Here is a 19,656-nt window from a genome sequence, read left to right on the forward strand (position 1 = left end):
ATGGGAAAAAGTAAAAAAAAATTAACTTAAAATATGTTGTTTACAAATCATTTAAATTTAAATCCAAAAAACTTATATACAGGAATTTCAAAATGGACGGTTCAGTTTTTTTAATTTGAAATTCAGAAATTCGGCAATCTTAAGCGACGTGTTGTTGGAAATTAGCGTGAAATACCATGTTGATGAAAAAAATTAAAAAAAATAAGACATTAAAAATCCGAGATTTGAAAGTTTGAGGCTTTAAATTAAAAAAAAAATCTGAACATTGGATAATCAAAACAAATCAAACATTAAAAAAATAAAATTATAAAAGAACTACGATTTTAAATAAAAAAAAAAATAAAAAAAAAATAATAATTAGTATTGCAGAAAACCCGAAATTTAAAAATCTTAAAATTAAAAAAAGAAATCCAAAATCTATTTTTTTATTTGGGAATTGAAAAGTTAAAAAAATTAAATAAAAAAAATACTATTAAAAAATCGTATAAATTTTAATCCAAAAAACTTAAATACCTATTTATGAATTCTAAAATATGAAAATTAAAAAATCGACGCTTCATTTTTTTTTTATTTGAAATTCGGCAATTTTAAGCGATAATTTTTTGGATAATGAATACTTGAATTATAGTAACTCATAACAATAAGTTACTAAAAGATACTACAAGTATCGATTTTTTCAAGCCCTCTTCCTAACACCGTTGCTCGGAAGGCATCGTCAAATCTGTAACATACTCCATTATTTATTAATTCAAAATCACGCAGATTGACGAAGTCATGCGATCGCTGGAAAAGTGTAGCGAGGTCCTGCTGGAAACGCGCGAGGAGCACGAAGTGTTCGAGCCGTACCTGCCGGAGGGCGTCATGACCAAGGTGTACCGCATCGACATGGCCACCCGCGACGTGGACGGCCCGATCTCGATCCGCGCAAGCAAAACCCAAACCGTGCTAGACTACAAGATGATTGTGGGGCGCAAGCTGCAGCTGAACCCCAAGTCGCTGATGCTGGCGGTGAACGAGTACAAGGAGGTCAGCAAGATTTTGGGGGATAATGACGCTACGCTGCGCGACGCCGGCTTCATCCAGTACTGCAAGGTGTTTGTGACGGTGAACAATTGCGCGGAAGATGCGGACTTTGGGGGCAAGTTTAAGGCGTTCGTCTCGCGGCTCGATCACATCATTGGGATGTACTTTGTGCTGCCGAATATGGATCCTGGTAAGGGTTGAAAAGCTTGGTTTGGGGGAGAGGTTTAGTAGTTGAAGTTGTCTGGCATTCTAGAATCCCTCAAGAATCTGTCGATTCCCCGGTACGTTCCAAAGACGATCCCGACGACGACGGCGACTTCCACGCCGGACGTCCAGATGGCGGGCAACGACAGCAACAGCGAGGACAGCAGCCTTAGCGACAACGATCGGACGCTGGTGGAGGACGATCTGCACACGGCAGCGGCGGCGACGAATGGCGATGCGCACCCGACCAACGGGTTCAGCAATGGCGGGGCGACCAACGGTGGTGGCGCCGGTGGCTTCGTCGACGAGGACGACGAGGAGGAGACGTACCTGGCCGAGTGGAGAAACAACGATTACTACTTCAAGGTGACGCCGGTCGAGTACCACAACCCGAACGGGGACTCGGGCGCCGAGGACGACAGCAGCAGCAGTAGCGACGGCGAGAAGGTCATTCGGGTGAGTTGGCTACGATACTTTTGATACTGTATAGAAAATTGACACATTTGATTCTGTGGGGTAGGTTCTGATCGATAAGCGGGCCAGCCATGGCTATCTGAAGTACCGACTGCAATCGTATCTGCACGTGCCGATGGAGTATTTCAAGCTGATCAAGAACTCCGGCTCTGGAAGTCAGCAGGAGGTGACGATCCTGAAGGAGGAACTGAACTCGTACAAGTAGGTTGAGACGGCTATTGAAGAAGCTTATTTCTAACCTCGAATTAATGTTGTTACAGGGACGGTGACCGCCTGACGATCGAACTGGGCCGGGTGTTGCGCAAGGGCGAGTACAAGGTCAGCCTGTACTACCTGAACGTGGAGCAGATGACGGACGAGTCGGAGAAGCTGCCCTTCCTGTGCTCCTGGATCGTGCGCAACGGGCAGCAGGTTGGCCAGGTCAAGCGTGACATATTGGCCCACCTGGCGACGCTCGCCAACCACAAGGGTGCGCCGCCCTTCGATAGCTGCCGATTGCGCAAGAAGTGCTGGAAGAGCATCTCCAAGGTCTACACGGATGACATGCACATCGGGGACGAAACGGTCAAGCTGACGAGCAATTCCGATGTGAGTAGCCTTACGGCGGAGGTTTGAACGGTGTCAGCAACTCAAAACGTGTTTGCTTTCTTTCAGCTGATCCTTCAAGAGTGCGAAGATCTGGGCATGGTGACCCCAACGCACTACAACGACGTGGTTCTGCTCGTCCGACGATGGCAACCGGCCGAGATGAAGCTCGGAAAGGTCCAGGAGATCCTGTTTCCAAGTAAGATTTCAAAGATTCTCCCTCTACCAGAAGCTGACTCCACGCTTAACCTTCCAGACAAGTGCGAACTGAAGAACCTGCTGTCCCAGCTGAGCGGCATCCCCGAGGAGAACCTCGAGTACGTCAAGCTGCAGCTGCGCGATTCGGTGTCCTTGCTGACGATCCACACCGGCCTGCAGTGGACGTCGATGCCGGCGCGATCCGACGACTACACCTGCAGCAACAACTTCCAGGACGGCAACATGGTCTACTACCGGTGAGTCCCCGCCACCACCCTTAGAGCTTGAACTAATCTACAACTCTCCGCCATTTTCAGTGACAAAACGGAACCGCTGCTGGAGCTGACTCCGGAAGAGCGCAAGGAGCTCACCAAAAAGGACACCCGCGCCAGCTCGACGTACTCCCCGCGCAAGGAGCGCGCCCTCAAGATCTACGTGGACGCCTCGCCCAAGAAGGCCGACGACTGATTACAGCTGGTGGCGACGATGACGACTACGATGACGGCGGCCACTTCCGGCGGTGCCAAGCGAAGAAAGTGTTGCATGTGATTATACCGAAGCCTGAGCCAGTAAGAGCAGCAGCAAATGTAGAGGAGAAGCAGCGCGCTTGTTTGCAGCAGCAGCAACTTGTAAGTTTGAACGTGTGAGTGTGTATGCGTGTAAATGTGCGTCAAACTTGTGTATAGACGATGTGACGGGGAACGAGTGAATGAGACTGACAGAGAGTTATGGTTCCAGATACTTGTCGGACGTTACCGAGATCACTCGACGACTGGAACCGGTTTCCGTAATTTGGTTTTTTGATTCGGTTCTGGTTGGTCTCGCGCGTATGTTTTCCGTTTTGTTATCTCTTTGTTTAAGAAGAAAATATCATACATGTTGGTTGTAAGGTTGCACCCCCTTCCCCTCCCCTCAAACCTGTTTTTCTTCCTTCCCTTTCTCCATAAAAAAAATAGACAATATGATTTCCCCCTACCCTCCAAAAAAAAAATGGACATTTAAATAGTTGAAAAAAGTAACCCGGAACAGAACGACCGGCAAACGCGACGAACAGAAGAGAATTTGTAGAACGCAAGCGCGAGCATAATATAAGGCCTATCAGCAATTATTTATAACATAGTATTGCATTCGTTTACAGTATACATAATCTTCTATTTTTAATTCTATATTTTCACCCCACTCATAAGTCGCATAAGTCACAAAACGGCAGTATAAAAGTGAGTGTGTCGGTTGCAATGCACACCCACACACACACACATACACTTGGTATTGTGGTTGTTCATCTTCATTTTCGTTTGGTTTCGACACGTTCGACGGCGATGAATAGTGTATCATTGATAGTTTAATATGATTATTATCATTATTACACCACACACCACACCATCATCATTATAACTATGGTTTGCGGAATGCGCAAGCGCAAGTGCAAGCAAAATGAGGAATAAATCTACCAAGAAATGCTGTGGAAAGCAAAGCAAAAAAAAAAGTTTGAACAATCTTTTGCTCTTCAAAGTTTGAAATATCACACACTCCCTATTTCGCAGCGAGTCGAAAATATTTCGGATCTTTGTTTAAAATTTGGCTCCGGCTCTCCGAAATGCAATCACAACTCACACGTCAAGTGCGTGAATTGCAGCCAGAACCAAACGACGCATTTCCGTGGCTCTACAACTCAACATATCGTCAGTGGGGTGACTATGGGCCAAAGAACGATACACCTTTCGTAATTTCTTAATAACAAAAACAATTTAAGTAACATCGACAATTTTTTTACTGTGGAATTGTTCTTAGATAGTTTACTTACATTTTTTTTTTCTTAAATATGGTGGAAATTGATAAACTTTACCATAAATGCAAATCGTTTGTAAATTGACCAAATCTACTAAAATGATGCTCAAATACAAAGATAGAGTCAAAACAAGTCATCCAACAGTGTTTCTTGTTCGAGGGAATCGTATTGGCATGCTACAATGTTTGGAGTAGAGATTTTCAAACATTTGGGTACTTTTCGAACAATTCTAACAAAATATTAAAAAAGTTGTTTTTTTCGAGAGGTTTTAATTCAGAACCATCATTGACAGTCATTGCCCTAAGAGTGAATGACACCATCTACGACCTTAACAGAATTTAGTTTCATTGAGAAGAACCTAAGAAATGGTACAATCCGTAAAAATCACTTTGACCCAATGTCACCCCCAATGTTTTGGCTTTCCACTATCCACATTCAGTCTCCGCCATTACAGTATGCTCCTCTGATGCTCCCTTACCAATACCCGGCTTTTAATCTAACTATTTATTAAAGGCAAAATCATAGATGAGAAAAGGTCAATGCGGATGGAAAGCAAATAGAGCTCAGTATCCCCTCACAAAGACTGGTAGTAAGTGGGGGAAAAAACAATGCAGTTATAGAGAAAGACAAGAAGAAAAATGAAAAGATAAATAATGTCTAGATTTTTTTTGATTCGGTTCTATAAACATATGAAATACAATAGCTTATAGGACCCTTAAAAAAAAAACAAAAAAAAAAAACCCTATATATGTCAATGCGGATGGATCGATGCTCCCCTCACAAGGACATTAAGAGACAGATGGTGGTGAGAGCAAAAGAAAACCCAGAAAATTTTGAGTAAGAAAAAGTCATTGCGGATGGCGAGGAAATCGATATCCCAATATCCTCAATATCCCCTAACTATTTGGTTTTTAATTATTTTTCAGAATTACACAAAAAATGTTGTATGGAATTCGTTGCAATACTCGATTTTCTCAGCACTCGTCGTATTTATCCAACTTGGCAGAGCCTGGATGTACTGCTCGTGGTGAAAATTTAGTTTTTGCAACATGTAGCTAGGTCGGTGTAATTTGTCAGACAGGATTTCGATACATTATTTAAATAGAAAATTGAAATACAAACCAACTCATATAGAACCGTTAAATTATTTATTGAAAAATATCGTAAACGCCTCAAACAACGAGCGCGCCCAAATCGACACCGCATGCGCGCCCGGATCCGGATACCGATAGTCCGCACCACCGTCCCCCGCACTAGCCGAGTACGTCGCCCTGCCCGAGCGTGGCCTCATCTGTTGCGTGACCTTGGCCGCTTCCCCGCAAGCCGCGGCAAATATCTCCACGCAATCCATCGTCGGGAGGCCCTGCTGGACGGCGGTCCTCAGCCGAAACTCACCCTGCCTCAGCGCATCCAGCATGGTCCGGTCGCCCAGTTCCGTGAGGGCGTACTGCACGATGGCATCGTTTCCGGCGGCGAGGGCCGTTAACCAGTGGTTGAGAGTTACGGCGGCGAAACGGTTAGTGGTTGACGTTTGAAAGGCTTTGGAAGCTGCCTGGAAGAATAGACTGTAGATGGCCCCGGAGGTGCCACCGATGCTGAGCTGCAGGATCGTGCTGATGTCTTGGAGCATTTTGGCCGGATGGAGAAGGTCAATGCTGGCGGTCGCTAGGGCAGCTAGCAAAGCGGTGGCACCGTTGGCGATGGTATTGCCGGTGTCTCCGTCGCCACATTCGCGATCGAAGGCGTTCAAGAGGTCGCGACTGGTTTGCAGCACTTGGGCGATGTGGTGGAGGGTGTTGTTTACGAGGGAAGTGCTGGATTCTTGAAGTTTAATTTTGAACAGGTCGGGATTTGGGCGAGTTTCTACCTCGACGATGGTATCGAACTTGACTCTATCGGAAGGTTCAAGATGAAACGATTGACCACTTCCAAACAGTTTTGAAGCTACTTGAACCTCGTGATCTAGATATACAAGCAGCTGGTCATTATAAGCGAGGTTCAGCAAGGTGACTGACAACCCGACCTGGCTTAGGGACGAAAAGTAAGTTCCGCAGTAGATCCGCCGAATTCGGTAGCGCGTTTCCAACAATTTAGTCAAAACATCCAGGAAAACTCCAACGACAATTTCCGATGTTCCTCCAAGGTTGTTAACCAGCACTACAACCTCTGCAAATTCTGGCATTTTCTTGACCATTCTCTCCATCATAAACCAAACAATCGATTCAAATCCATCGCACTCATCCATCTTGTACACTCCCGGCTCACCATGAAGTCCCTTACCTAGCTCAACATTTCGCAGCTTATCTCCGTCCGTCATCTCAAAGGTGAACCCAAACGTCGCCATGTGGCCTTTCCGCAACAGCCCTTCCCCGTACTCGTACAACTCATCCAACGAAAATCCCAACTCGGCCATCGCGCCCAAAATCTTGATCAACAGCACCTTTCCCGCTAGTCCACGTTTCCCAACGGACCGCGCAACCATCGAATCCTCAATCGAGCAGTCGTCATCGTTCAGCAGCATCCGAACCCGACAATATCCGTACAACGATCGAGCCCGCTCCATCGCCAGCCCAAAGTTCAACCGATCGCCGGTGTAGTTGTTCACCACGAACAGCACACTGTCCCCGCCGGGATCGGTGGCCACCGTCCGCAAGCAGTCCAGGATGGCCGTCGCAGATGGCGCCGCGAAAACGTCCCCACAAACGGCACCGTGCAGCATCCCGCGGCCAACGTAGCCAATGTGAGCCGGTTCATGGCCACTGCCGCCACCGGAAATCAGCTTCACCCCAGTCGTGGAAGTGCTTCCGCTGCGAGTGTTGCGCACGATGCAGTTTCGGTCCTGGATCAACCTGAGTCCGTTGTTGGCCCGGATGAATCCGGACAGTGCGATGTTAACGTTTGAGTTCATAGCGGAGGACTGCGGAGCGAGCAGCTTCGGTTGATAACGGTGGGCAGTTTGAAAGATGCAGTTTGGCTTATCAGTAGTTTTGTTTTGTGCTCGATGAACTTTTATTAAAATAGTCATTTATTTGTTTGCCAGGCTGGGGATGTTTGGTATTCAAAAGCACAACTAGGGTGACATCGGTAGGATTTCAAAACATTTTTGAGAAATTCCAGCTCAAATCAGGAATTTTTCTGGTGCTTTTGTACCAGACCCTCTCCGATTTCAATGAAACTTTTTAGACATGTTATCCTAGGCCTTTATAAGCCATTTTTGTGCACTCAAAAAAATATCCACGTTGAAGTTACGTGAAAAGCTATGTGATATTTTTCCACTAGAGTTTTCACGTTACTTCTATGAGGTGACGCTAGTAGAAATGAAATTTGCTTGGCCAGATCATTTCACGTTGATTCTACGTGTTTCACACGTAAAAGCTAAATGAATCAATCGATGATTTCTATATGTTTGTTGTAGTAAAAGTTATGTTTTTTTTTAGTTTTAAGAGATTATTTCTTGATTTTTTTTTGATAAGGTCCTATAAACAAATGTAAACATTGAGTGTATCCCGCTTACTCCGATGGACTTTGACATAAGGTGTGAAAGGGATACACTCAATGTTTACATTTGTTTATAGGACCTTATCAAAAAAAAGTCAAGATTTCATTCTTTTTTTTAAATATTAATAAGTAGAAATTGAGTTCAGTTTTTATAACCTATTTTATTTATCAATCAATAATTTTCTTCTGAGCGGTCTAATCCGTTGCAACGCACAATACTTCTTGTTCTTCCCAACAATTGTTAATAATTGCCCCGATGATGAGCTTGACCGAGGATCAACGATTAGTCGAGTCCCTTGCCTTGTCCACCGACCACGATTAGCTGCTGCTCCTGTCATGGCCGGCATGAGGGTGACCGCAGAGCACCCGGTGTAGACGATTGGATCAAAGTTGGACACCAGCCCCATGATCTGGAACGGGTACTAGCACTTCTCCAGAACACACTCGGCGATGACCACGTCCGTGACATTTCTGGTGGCGTCACCACAGTTGCACCGGTCTTGATAACCATTCCGACCGAAGAAACCGGGATCGCCTTCTAGCGGTCCTTCGGGATACAGCCAATGTTGGCAGCGGCCACCATTCCAGAGGCCACAGGGAAAAGAAATGCGTCTGCCAGAGACCGGTCTCTGAAATAAAAAAAAGTCAAATAAGCAGGAAGAAACCATTAAAACTTATATTAAGTTTTAATGGTTTCTTCCTGCTTACCAACTTTTACATTTTTAAAGAAATTTTTTGAGCACAGTTCGGCAGCAGGTCTTCACTGTGCGCCGTAAATTTTCATACTAAAATAGTCACGTAGAAATTTGGCGAACTCGATCTATCGAGAAAAAAGGTGCGTTGAAGTTACATTTCAAAACACATAAAAGCTACATGAAAAAACCTAGTGGAAAAATACTATAAGATTTTTCACGTAACTTCAACGTGAAAACCTTTTTTTTTCAGAACACTTTCACATTATTTGTACGTGTGTCACGTAAAACGAGCCTAGCGAGGGGAAAATCGGGGTTACGTGATTTTTCAGGTAGCATCAACGTGTGGATTATTTTGAGTGTGTACATGGAGTCCGTTGCACTCGATGATGAAATTTGAGAAGGGCGTAAGTTATTTAAATATTTTTGTATTTTGTAATTACTGTATCTCGAAGCCGTTCCATCGTATCAAAAAGTGGCCAGAGACAAACTTGTAGGAAATTTGATGGGTTTTTTCGAAAAAAAAAAATACACTAAAAGAAAAATACACTCCACTTTTACGAGATTTTTCAATTTTTAAGTTTAAAAGTTGAATTTTAAGGTGACGTCACGATTTTTTTTCGTTCAAATTTTTTGTGAAAATAGCCTAAAATGTTACAAAAGACTCACGAAAAATGCAGGATAGTATGTCTCTCCTAAAAAAATACAAAAAATCATTTACTAAAACTGTTTTTTTAAAGTGGTCTAAACGTCAAAATTTTCAAAAACCGATAGTGGGAATCGATTCCCCAGACAATTTTACATAAAAGTCTCCATATTGACCATTGTCTTATGTCCAATCGTTGTGAAGTTACAGCGGGTTTAAAAATAAAAATGTTGAAAACATAGGTTTTTTGGTGGTTTTGTCAATTTCTATATGACAGACTTGATTTCTTAGTCTCGTAAATAGTTTTACCAGAAAGCTCGTCCAATTTCCCATAAGTTTGCCTTTAATAGCTTTTCAATTTGACTCCTTTTAATATTTACGTAAGCTTATTTACTATCCAGGTTTTTACCACTCTGAAAAAATATTCTATTTTCAGTTATGTGCAATGTTATAAAGCTTATATCTGTAAGCCCATACATCCAATTGAAACGCTGTCAAAGGAGCAATTCCAGCCCAAAACAGGAATTTTTTAGGTACCTTTTTTCTCGACTCTCACCGATTTCAATGAAACTTTGTAGACATGTTATCCTAGGCATATATAAGCCATTTTTGTGTATATGGAGCCAGTTACACTCGATAATGACATTTGAGAAGGGCGTAAGTGTTTTCAATATTTTTGTATTTCGTAATTTAAATATTGCTGTATCTCGAAGCCGTTGCATCGTATCAAAAAGTGGTCAAAGACAAACTTGTAGGAAATTTGACGGGCTTTCCGAAAAAATACACTGAAAGAAAAAAACACTCCACTTTTATGAGATTTTTTGATTTTTAAGTTTAAAAGTCAAATTTGAAGGTGAGCCCACGATTTTTTTTCGTTCAAAATTTTTGTAAAAATAGCCTAAGATGTTACAAAAAGACTCACGAAAAATGCAGGATGGAGCAACTCACCTAAAAAAATACAAAAATCATTTACTTAAACTTTTTTTTTGAAAAGTGCTTTAAACGTCAAAATTTTCAAAAACCGAATACGGGAATCGATTCTCCAGACAATTTTACATAAAAGTCTCCATATTGACCATTGTCCTAAGTCCAATCCTTGTGAAGTTACAGCGGTTTTAAAAATAAAAATGTTGAAAAAATAGGTTTTTTGATGGTTTTTGGCAATTTCTATATGACAGACTTGATTTTTCAGTCTCGAAAATATTTTTACATAAAAGCTCGTCCAATTTCCCATAAGTTTGTCTTTGACCACATTTCAATTGGATGTATGAGCTTACAGATATAAGCTAATTTACAATCCAGGTTACTATACTACACTGAAAAAATATTATGTTTTGAGTTATGAGCAATGTAATTAGCTTATATCTGTAAGCCCATACATCCAATTGAAATGTGGTCAAAGATAAACTTATGGGAAATTGGACGAGCTTTTCGGTAAAAATATTTTCGAGACTGAAAAATCAAGTCTGTCATATAGAAATTGCCAAAAACCATCATAAAACCTATTTTTTCAACATTTTTATTTTTAAATCCGCTGTAACTTCACAAGGATTGGACTTAAGACAATGGTCAATATCGAAACTTTTATGTAAAATTGTCTGGAGAATCGATTCCCGTATTCGGTTTTTAAAAATTTTGACGTTTAGAGCACTTTTCAAAAAAACAGTTTCAGTAAATGATTTTTGTATTTTTTTAGGTGAGTTGCTCCATCCTGAATTTTTCGTGAGTCTTTTTGTAACATCTTAGACTATTTTTACAAAAATTTTGAACGAAAAAAAATCGTGGGCTAACCTTCAAATTTGACTTTTAAACTTAAAAATCAAAAAATCTCATAAAAGTGGAGTGTTTTTTTCTTTCAGTGTTTTTTTTTCGGAAAGCCCGTCAAATTTCCAACATGTTTGTCTTTGTCCACTTTTTGAAACGATGCAACGGCTTCGAGATACAGCAATATTTAAATTACGAAATACAAAAATATTGAAAACACTTACGCCCTTCTCAAATGTCATTATCGAGTGTAACTGGCTCCATATACACAAAAATGGCTTTCATATGCCTAGGATAACATGTCTACAAAGTTTCATTGAAATCGGAGAGGGTCGGGTACAACCGATTCCCTATTTGACATGGAATTGCTCAAAGGCAAACTTATGGGAAATTGGACGAGCTCAAGTATGACAAGTCTGTCATATAGAATTCGCCAAAAACCACCTAAAAACCTATTTTTCCACCATTTTTATTTTTAAAACCGCTGTTTCTTCACAAGGATTGGACATTGGACAATGGTCAATACGGAGACTTTAATGTAAAATTGTCTGGGGAATCGATTCTCACTATCTGTTTTTAAAAATTTTGAAGTTTAGACCACTTTTCAAAAAACAGTTTTAGTAAAATCACTCCTGACAGTTTCATGAAGATATTTCATGATTAAACTGAGAAAGAGACGATTTAAGCTAAAAAAAAATCCATGCGCAAAGCTAACTGTCAAACTTTGTGAGCGTTTTACTCTAAACATCTAGTTGATTTTCGGGTGCCACGATACCTCGAGATGGGATGGACCAAATTGGCTGAAACTTTGGGTACAGACTCTCAAGGCATATCCAGTGTGCATGTCGAAAGCCGATTGTAAAATTTTGCTTTTTTAAAAAAATTAAAAAAAATGTTTTTTTTTAAATATAAATACATATATTATTGCGGGCGTTAATAATTAGAATTCACGCGCGGTGATACGACCGCAAGATAATGGTCGCATGACAGCCGCATGACAACCGCAGAACAAATTTCTGGCAGTTGTCAAAGGTTGCCTTGAGTTTTCAGCTGACTTTTTGGAAAATATTCAAAACAAACCAAGTTGACAGCCAAATCAATGCAGAATTTCAGTTCAACTTGCTGCTTTTTACACTGCGGTAGTTAGGCGGCAATAATCTCCTGTCAATCACAGCGATGGAGAAACGTGATTTTATCTCGCAATAAGCAATAATAAAAAAAATCAAAAACATACAATTTTTTATATGAAAATCAAAAAAAAAATTATCTTTTTCTTAAATAAACTTTTTGAAAATCGGCCTTCGTTATGCACACGGGACTTGTTTAACGAGTCTTCATCAACATTTTTTAGCCGTTGACCAAATCGCTGTATTGAGATATCGTGGCACCCGTTTTTCAAAACTGCTAACTTAAAATAGCTGTATCTCGGCAATTCTACAACCAAATATGTTAAAATTTGTTTTGTTAATAGATGAAAATGTATATTTTTATGCCCTAAAAACCAGATTAAAAAAAGTATAAGTGTGTGCTTATACCAATCTCAGACATTTTTTGCCGATTTACATGTATGTAACCCCTTAAGGAACCAATAAAAAAATTAAAAAACTGAAAAAACTTGGTAGAATTTTATGCAATTCAATTTACTGTTAATATTGAATTAATAAGAAATTATAAAATTTCATGGCAAGATTTATTTCTGGTAATATTAATTACTGACGCATTCCAAACTGAAAATAGATCTTGTTTAATGAAAATAAACTATTACAGTTTATAGACAATCACACCGTCTTTTCGGACTTAATTTACTAACTAAACGGGACAAACACAGAACACCCAGAGGAGATGGGTGGGATTCGAACCCGGGCCCCTTAGCACACATGAGAGGTTTCCAGGAAAATTGGTTGAAAATTCCCCATTTCCCGGGATTTTTGTAATCCCGGAAATTGGATGCTCAAGTCCAGTGTTGACCAAAGTTTGGCCCGACGAGGCCCGCGAGGTGATTTTTTGTGGCCCGCGGACCCATTTTGAATGATAATGTTAAATGGCCCGTTGATCATTTGTAAAATGATTTTATATTTTTTTTTTCAAAATGAAGGTTTATTTTTTTTATTTTTATATGCTTATCTTTTTTTATGAATATTTGAAAAAATAAGGATTTATCTATTTTTTGAACCTCATTTTACGACACAAATATCAAGGTTGTTAATCGATAAAATTAACGAAAATCTATCGTTATCGCTATTTTCGATAATCTTTTCGCCGATAATGGACGGTAACGCATTTTTAAAATCTTTCTAAAATCGATTAATTCAACCATAGTTATCATGTTAAATTTTCAATGCTTTCAAAAAGAATATATTTTTTTGAAAATGTAGTAAGTTTAAAAGTACTCAAAATTGTTCACAAAGTACCGTATTTGCTTTTTCAATTCATTACTGTTTTTTTTAATACTCAAATTTACACAAACTACCGTATTTTTTCAAAAATACTCAAATTTTCAAAATATGCAAATTTGAATTTTTTTTGAAAATATACGGTAAAGCTGGCACAAATTTTAATTAAAGTGTCACACCCCCCGTTGGCCCGTCAAATCAGGAGGCAAACAAATATTTTTTTCGAGAAACTGCAAAATTTCAATGGAAGTTGAACTGCAATCAGCTGAAATAATTTTAAAATGAATTCCCTTGCGTTTAGAATTATTTTTAGCATGTTCGGGTTGATTTAAAAATCTTTGGAATTTTTGAAAACTTTCGATGTTTATTATGGCAAATGTTTTTTTTTCGTTTTTTTTTATTTTCATAAAATCTTCCATTTTTTGAAAACTAATGATTGCAAAACAACTGAACTAGTGTATAATGCATTTTAAAACACTTTTTCCATGCAAATGTTGAGAATATGCCTTATTATTGCTCCCCCCCCCCTCGGCCCCGACCAGACCGGTGCGACAAAAACTTTAAAAAATGTAAAAATTTTAGTAAAAAAAAACTCTAATAAAGCAAAAAAGGCATACAAAATTTCGCTTCGTTTGATATTATTTGCAATTATTGAAAATTGGATACCCATATTGCATATTTTGAAAATTTGAGTACTTTCGAAAAAATATGGTATTTTGTGAACAATTTTGAGTCCATATTTTACTTTGAAACTTACTTGATTTTCAAAAAATATCAAGAAAAATATATTCTTAGTGAATGCGTTAAAAATTAAAAATGATATTGTTGAATTAAGTCGATTTTAGAAAGATTTTAAAAATGAGTTATCGTCCATTATCAGCGATAAGATTATCGCCTATAGAATTATCGAATTTACGATAACGATAGATCCGATCCGAGCATTTTTGTCTTGGTTTGTGCTTTTTTTCATATGGAACTGTTATATTTTGGAAATTCTACTTTTAGTGACAAAAATTGATGCGGCCCTACTGCGTTGTGTTTATCCAAGAGAAGATTCTGAGATCGGATCACATTTTACAGAATCTGTAGGTGAAATTCAAATGTAACGCATTTCGAAACAATAAAATACAGAATTGAAAAAGTATTTTTTTTCGAAGAGCAAAAGTTGATCAAATTTGTATTATTAAAGGATAATTTCGGATTGCAAAAAGCTAGCGATGGCGTGCAGATTTTTTTTAAATATTGCTTTCAAAAAGCTCTTGCTCAATTTTATTGAAAACATCTCACCTAGAGAGCCACACCCTCGTGAGCGCTCAGTTTGGCTGGATTTAATGTTTCAGTCCTAAACAATACGCGAAAATTGCTTGCGATTTTTTTTGTTCTGTTTCGGTTTCTTTTTTGTTGAGTTGTTTTTCTTTCTTTTTTGACGAATTCAGTATGATGATTTGGCTTTTCTTAAAATGCTACATGGGGACACGACGCACAGATGGGCTGAACGTTGATGAGTGGGGATGACAAACAGTTACGACTTACGACTAGGTTGTACAAAGGTTCTCTAATTACTTCGATATTTGTTTTTTTTTTTGTCTTGTTTGTAAAAATTGTTGTAAAATTGCTTACAATATGGTTCGAGCTCGTTGTGTTTGGCGTCCCTCGTAAATAGAGGGGAGCGCTGTTTGTGGTTTCTAATAGCAAAATGCTGTCGATTTAAACATGTAAAAATACAATTTCTCTACTAGTACTGATGTTTCTGTTGATTCCTGTTGTTTATGATTTTTTTCTTCTCGATTCTAAGGCTACATAGGATCACACGCACACTGGGTTGTTCATTCTTTCTAGTGTTGCTACACGTGAATGGGGACGAAACTTGGGTCAGTTACGGTAGTGTGACGGAATGTTGTTCAGACTTGGATAACAGTTTGTATTGTTTTGTTTGTATATAAGTTAGTACACAAATCTTACTTAATTAAGCTTGCTAAATAAATAGTACACACTGAGCTACGTAGAACAAGGGGAAACTATACACAAAAGTCTAGCTTAAAACGAACATTTGAACTGATTATGCTGCGCGCGCAACTCTATACACATTGAAAAACTCAATTGCTTCAAACATAATCCGACGCCGAAATGGTCCCCTCCGGCAGGCCCTCGGAGTGCTTCTCGATGGTCAGCAGATTGTTGGTTTCGTTCAGGAAATGACTCTGCACGTTGTGGCCACTCTTGTGCGGCGAGGACATCTCCTTGAGGTCGACGATCTCGTACGGCCGCTCGTCCTCGTCGTCGTCGTCGCCACCGCCATGTCCCCTCAAGCCGTGCGGACCGCTGTTGAGCAGGCCGGAGTAGTACGCGCTGCTACTGCCACTAGCCCCGCCCTGGCTGGCGCTGTGATGGGACGAGGGCCCTCCGGTGGGAATCGCCGGCAGCGGACAGTTCATGATGAGGATGTCGTTGTCGCCTCCCTGAGAAGATAAAGATGATTTTGTTGAAAACGGACGTTTAGCGAACCTCGTCACCACACTCACATGATGCACGGAGCTCGACTTGTACGAGTTTGTCTCCGAGATCTCGTTGCCCACCTCGGCGTAGCTGGCCTCGTCGATCTGGACCGGGTTGTAGTTGGCGTCGTCCATGTGGGTGTAGTGGTTCTCCACCGGCAGTGTATGCGAGTTGACCAGCTGGTCCGGCGTGGCCAGATTCTTCCGGCTGCTGAACCACGTCCACAGGCCCGAGTTGGTACTCCGCGGACTGCACGAGCCGTTCGTAGAGTTCTTGGACGTTTGGTTGTCAAAGTTGAGCCCGGCCGTGTCCTTGGTGCTGCTCGAGTCGAAGCACAACGTCCGGATGCCGTTCTGGTTGGCGCGGATTCTGAAAAGGGTGTTCAAGCTCAAGTCACAGCACTTGGAAAAGACTCATTTCAACTCTTACCTTTTACACCTCATAAACACAATCATTATGATGGCACCGATGACGGCCGACGTAAGCGAGACCACGACCAGCGTGAACGTCCAGCTGAACTCCTTGGTGTCTGAGGTAGGGGAAAAGATGTCCTCTATTTCAAAACTTTACCATAATCATCCAAAGGGGAAAGACGCCACAATTACTTACTAATAGCGCCATCCAGCGACAGCGTGCCCTTGTCCTGCCAGGCCCAGCTGCACAAATCGCACGTGGTCAGCCCGTCGGGCGCAATCGATTCCTCCAGAAACGGTGGCCTCGGCGGTGGCGGGACAAACTTTCCGTCCCAGTACCCGAACGAGTCGATCGTATCGATGACCTGCATGTCGTCCTCGATCAGTGGTGGGGGCAGGTCCAGCTCGAGGTTCCACGCGGTTGGCACGGCAGCGGATGCCACCGTTTCGGAGCTTCCGGACGGATCCAGGTCGCCGGCGGGATGGGACGACTGGTGGTGGTGGTGATGGTGTTGGACGGCTGCGGAGGCGGCGATGGACCCGGCGCTATCGGGGCTGTGGCTAGAACTGCTACCGCTGCTGCTGCCGTGGCTACCGTTACCGTTACTGGACGACGCGGACAGGGACAGGCTGAGGTCATCTTCGGCGGTGGGCAGCTTGGACAGCGTGAACATCGTTCATCCGGAGCGGGGATCGTGGACTGGTGGGAGGTTCAAACTGTGGAAGAGAAAATGAGAGATTATAAAATATTTTCCTTGTTTTTGTTGAGGAGTGAAAGATTTGTTAGATTTCCTAGATTTAAGACTCAAATGGTCTCGATTCAGATTGATATTTGTCCCTATTTTGGGCCTAGTACCTATTTTGGGTCTGCCAAACTTAATTCAACGAAATTGAGCATTTCACTAAATCTGGTAGGGATCTGCCACTTGAGAATGATTCGTGCTGTCATTATCTTCATTTTGGTGGTCAAGAATAATTCACATTTTCCTCTTAAATTAGATATAATGCAATTAATATATCACTCTAACATTTTTCTTGCCCATTAGGTCCAAAATTTTCACCACTTTTGCTTACCGCTTCTTGGCACTCAGCGTCAAGGCGTTCATCGCTCAGCACACGAATGAGAGCCGTCCCCCGAATCTCCAACCACCGGCAATATGTTTTTATTGGTGGGTTGCACAATCCCGTTGCAAAAACAATCACTAAACTGCCACCAAATCAATGTAATAACTGATTAAAGTCTCTCGAAGAAAATGGCTCTATTTTCAGTCCATTTGACACTTCTACAAATTGTGACAGTGTGTAAGTTACAGTCTTTCTTGCATATTACGGGCTTGTTGTTTGGCTACGCAACAATTGTTTAATTATGTTTAAAACTAGTAAAGAATGATATAAATTATGTCCAAGCTAATTATGCTCGTAATGCAGGTGAAATCAATCATTCTAATGTTTATTTGTGGCTTAAAACATCACAATGCTTTAGCATATTTGTCGACCGAATTTGTGCGACTGTACTGTACGGGCTGGGGCTGAACCGTACGTCCAAAAGGTTCGCCACATGCTTCGAGATTTCAGCCAATCAGAAGGTAGGCCGAAAATATGCACAAAGAAGGTCGTATGCTAGGAGCAATATCCCCAAAATAGGGGCAAAAAGTGTTTTAGTTTTTCGTGCTTTTACAGCAATATAATGTATTTTCATCAAAATGTTGATAATGTACGAGCTTAAGCATTAAAAAACCAACTTATTCATGTAAAACAAACTAGGCTGCCAATAGCAGCCTTTGCGAATACATCAAATTAAAAGTTCGCTCTGCTTAGTAGGCCCAAAATAGGGACAAATACCTAAATAATAGGGGGAGAGGGGGTAATATGCACCCTCTAAGGGAAAACTGTGATTTCTCAACCATTACAGCATTACTGTGGAAGAATTTTGTTCGATGTTCTAAAACAACTATTATTCTTCGTCATCCATGTGAAAAAAATCTTAAAAAACCTCAAAATTGTTCGAAAATATCAAATTTCTAAAAACATTTTTGATTAATTTCAAACAACCATGCGGGGCAATATGCACCGCAACATTGGGGCAAAATGCACTACAATAACGGGGCAAAATGCACCACAATATGGGGCAAAATGCACCGGGTAAAAGCAGTTTTCACTAGTCACCACTAGATGACACCGCTGTTTTTACAAAGGAGCTTCACAGCGGTGCATTTTGCCCCGACCACGCTTTTCGCAGAAAATTTAATTAAAAATGCATTTTTTGATGTTTTTGGACTCATCTATCTACAGAATAGTGAAGATTATGGCAAAAACAATATACCTCAATACTTACAATAACAATAAATGCTTTTTATATTGTCCAAAAATCATAATGAAAGTTCAATGAAAATTAGATGAAAACACAACATTTTAAAGTTTTGCAAATAACTTAAGCTGTTTTTATATTACGATGCTCAATTTTTTCCAGCATGGTTTAGTAATGTTAAGCTTCCAATTTCTATGAGTTTTTCCCGGCAAATTCTTCCAAATACCGAGAAAAGCAGGGGGTGCATTTTGCCCCGGGATGCATATTACCCCCTCTCCCCCTAATATATTTTTTGCGGGATGCACGGTTGGAGGAAGCAAAATATTATAAATCGAGAACACCCATGGGAGATTAAACCGTAGAAAGATGTGTTTCACCTTCCTGATAAAGAATATGTTCGATTCGGAATATTCTATCGGTGAAAATTGCATTTTTCAGAAAAAAAAATTTTCATACTGATGGAGACGCATGGTACTAAAAAAAATAAAAAAATGATGAAAATTTACAACTTTGTAGAACATTGTTATGCTATAAAAAATTACCATGCAAAGTTAAAAAAACATGAAAATTTAAAATGCAAAATTTTGTTCTTAATGAAATAATTACCCCTTTGGGTCACTGTAATTTTGAAAAGTACCTTAAATTTCCCTTAAAATGACATATTCATTTTTTTTACAGTTGAGTAACGGAAAATGGCAGAGTTTTTAAAACTTTTTTAGTATTTTTTTTCGATGAAAAATACGTTTGTTTTTCGGAATTTTGAGTACGCCGGCCATCAAATCGGGCGTCCAATTTTACATAAAATTCTCTTTGACACCAAATTTCTATCTCATCACCGTTTCAGGCTGCAAATTATTGAAAAAACACCTCTTTTTTCGCATGTTCAAAAATGAAAGGGACAAGCTTGATCGAAGCAATCCGTGCGCGTGACCGGACGTAACTTTTTCGTGCTGTCATTTTTCAAACCTAAATTTTTTGTTTCAAAAATCATAAAGTTAGTGGAAATACGGATATTTCGCCGGTAAATCTGTTGGTGGCCAGTGATAGCCATAGCGGTGAAAGATCTTCGTGGATGACGAACAGGAAATTGGGATTGCGGAAAATAAAGGCAGATTAACAGCAGCGGGTGAACACCACTAAGTTGCCATCAATTTCAACGTCCTGAGGTTCCAG

At 40.5% G+C, this 19,656-nt stretch overlaps 3 protein-coding genes across 13 annotated transcripts in view; 1 reads left to right on the forward strand and 2 right to left on the reverse strand.

Moving 5' to 3' along the window:
* Positions 1-3,380, forward strand: part of LOC120412569 (ubiquitin carboxyl-terminal hydrolase 47) — a 32,880-nt gene extending 29,500 nt beyond the window's left edge. For all 3 annotated transcript variants that reach the window (XM_039573080.2, XM_039573081.2, XM_039573082.2), the window contains 7 exons: positions 763-1,213; positions 1,277-1,683; positions 1,748-1,902; positions 1,962-2,289; positions 2,356-2,485; positions 2,543-2,741; positions 2,802-3,380. In XM_039573080.2, the coding sequence (XP_039429014.1) occupies positions 763-1,213; positions 1,277-1,683; positions 1,748-1,902; positions 1,962-2,289; positions 2,356-2,485; positions 2,543-2,741; positions 2,802-2,952 (1,821 nt within the window). In that variant the 3' untranslated portion in view covers positions 2,953-3,380. The remainder of the gene's footprint in view (positions 1-762; positions 1,214-1,276; positions 1,684-1,747; positions 1,903-1,961; positions 2,290-2,355; positions 2,486-2,542; positions 2,742-2,801) is intronic.
* A 2,019-nt stretch (positions 3,381-5,399) lies between these two features.
* On the reverse strand, positions 5,400-7,210 carry LOC120412634 (triokinase/FMN cyclase-like). Its single transcript, XM_039573189.2, has one exon. It carries the CDS (start codon positions 7,179-7,181, stop codon positions 5,418-5,420), a length of 1,764 nt encoding a protein of 587 aa, XP_039429123.1. The 5' UTR covers positions 7,182-7,210; the 3' UTR covers positions 5,400-5,417.
* A 7,647-nt stretch (positions 7,211-14,857) lies between these two features.
* Positions 14,858-19,656, reverse strand: part of LOC120412632 (uncharacterized) — a 106,381-nt gene continuing 101,582 nt past the window's right edge. For 7 of the 9 annotated variants that reach the window (XM_052709678.1, XM_052709675.1, XM_052709677.1 and 4 more), the window contains 4 exons: positions 16,372-16,892; positions 16,192-16,315; positions 15,789-16,131; positions 14,858-15,725 (listed from right to left, as the gene is read on the reverse strand). In XM_052709678.1, the coding sequence (XP_052565638.1) occupies positions 15,372-15,725; positions 15,789-16,131; positions 16,192-16,315; positions 16,372-16,849 (1,299 nt within the window). In that variant the 5' untranslated portion in view covers positions 16,850-16,892 and the 3' untranslated portion in view covers positions 14,858-15,371. Of the gene's footprint in view, positions 15,726-15,788; positions 16,132-16,191; positions 16,316-16,371; positions 16,893-17,249; positions 17,409-19,656 lie in introns of those variants that run through there. The other 2 variants (XM_039573187.2, XM_052709680.1) reach the window with 2 other exon arrangements.

The sequence above is a fragment of the Culex pipiens genome, chromosome 3, assembly GCF_016801865.2.
Source record: "Culex pipiens pallens isolate TS chromosome 3, TS_CPP_V2, whole genome shotgun sequence".
Lineage (NCBI taxonomy): Eukaryota > Metazoa > Arthropoda > Insecta > Diptera > Culicidae > Culex > Culex pipiens.

Coding starts and splice junctions, on each gene's coding strand:
- LOC120412634 (XM_039573189.2), bottom strand. CDS start 7,181: ATGAACTCAAACGTTAACATCGCACTGTCCGGATTCATCCGGGCCAAC.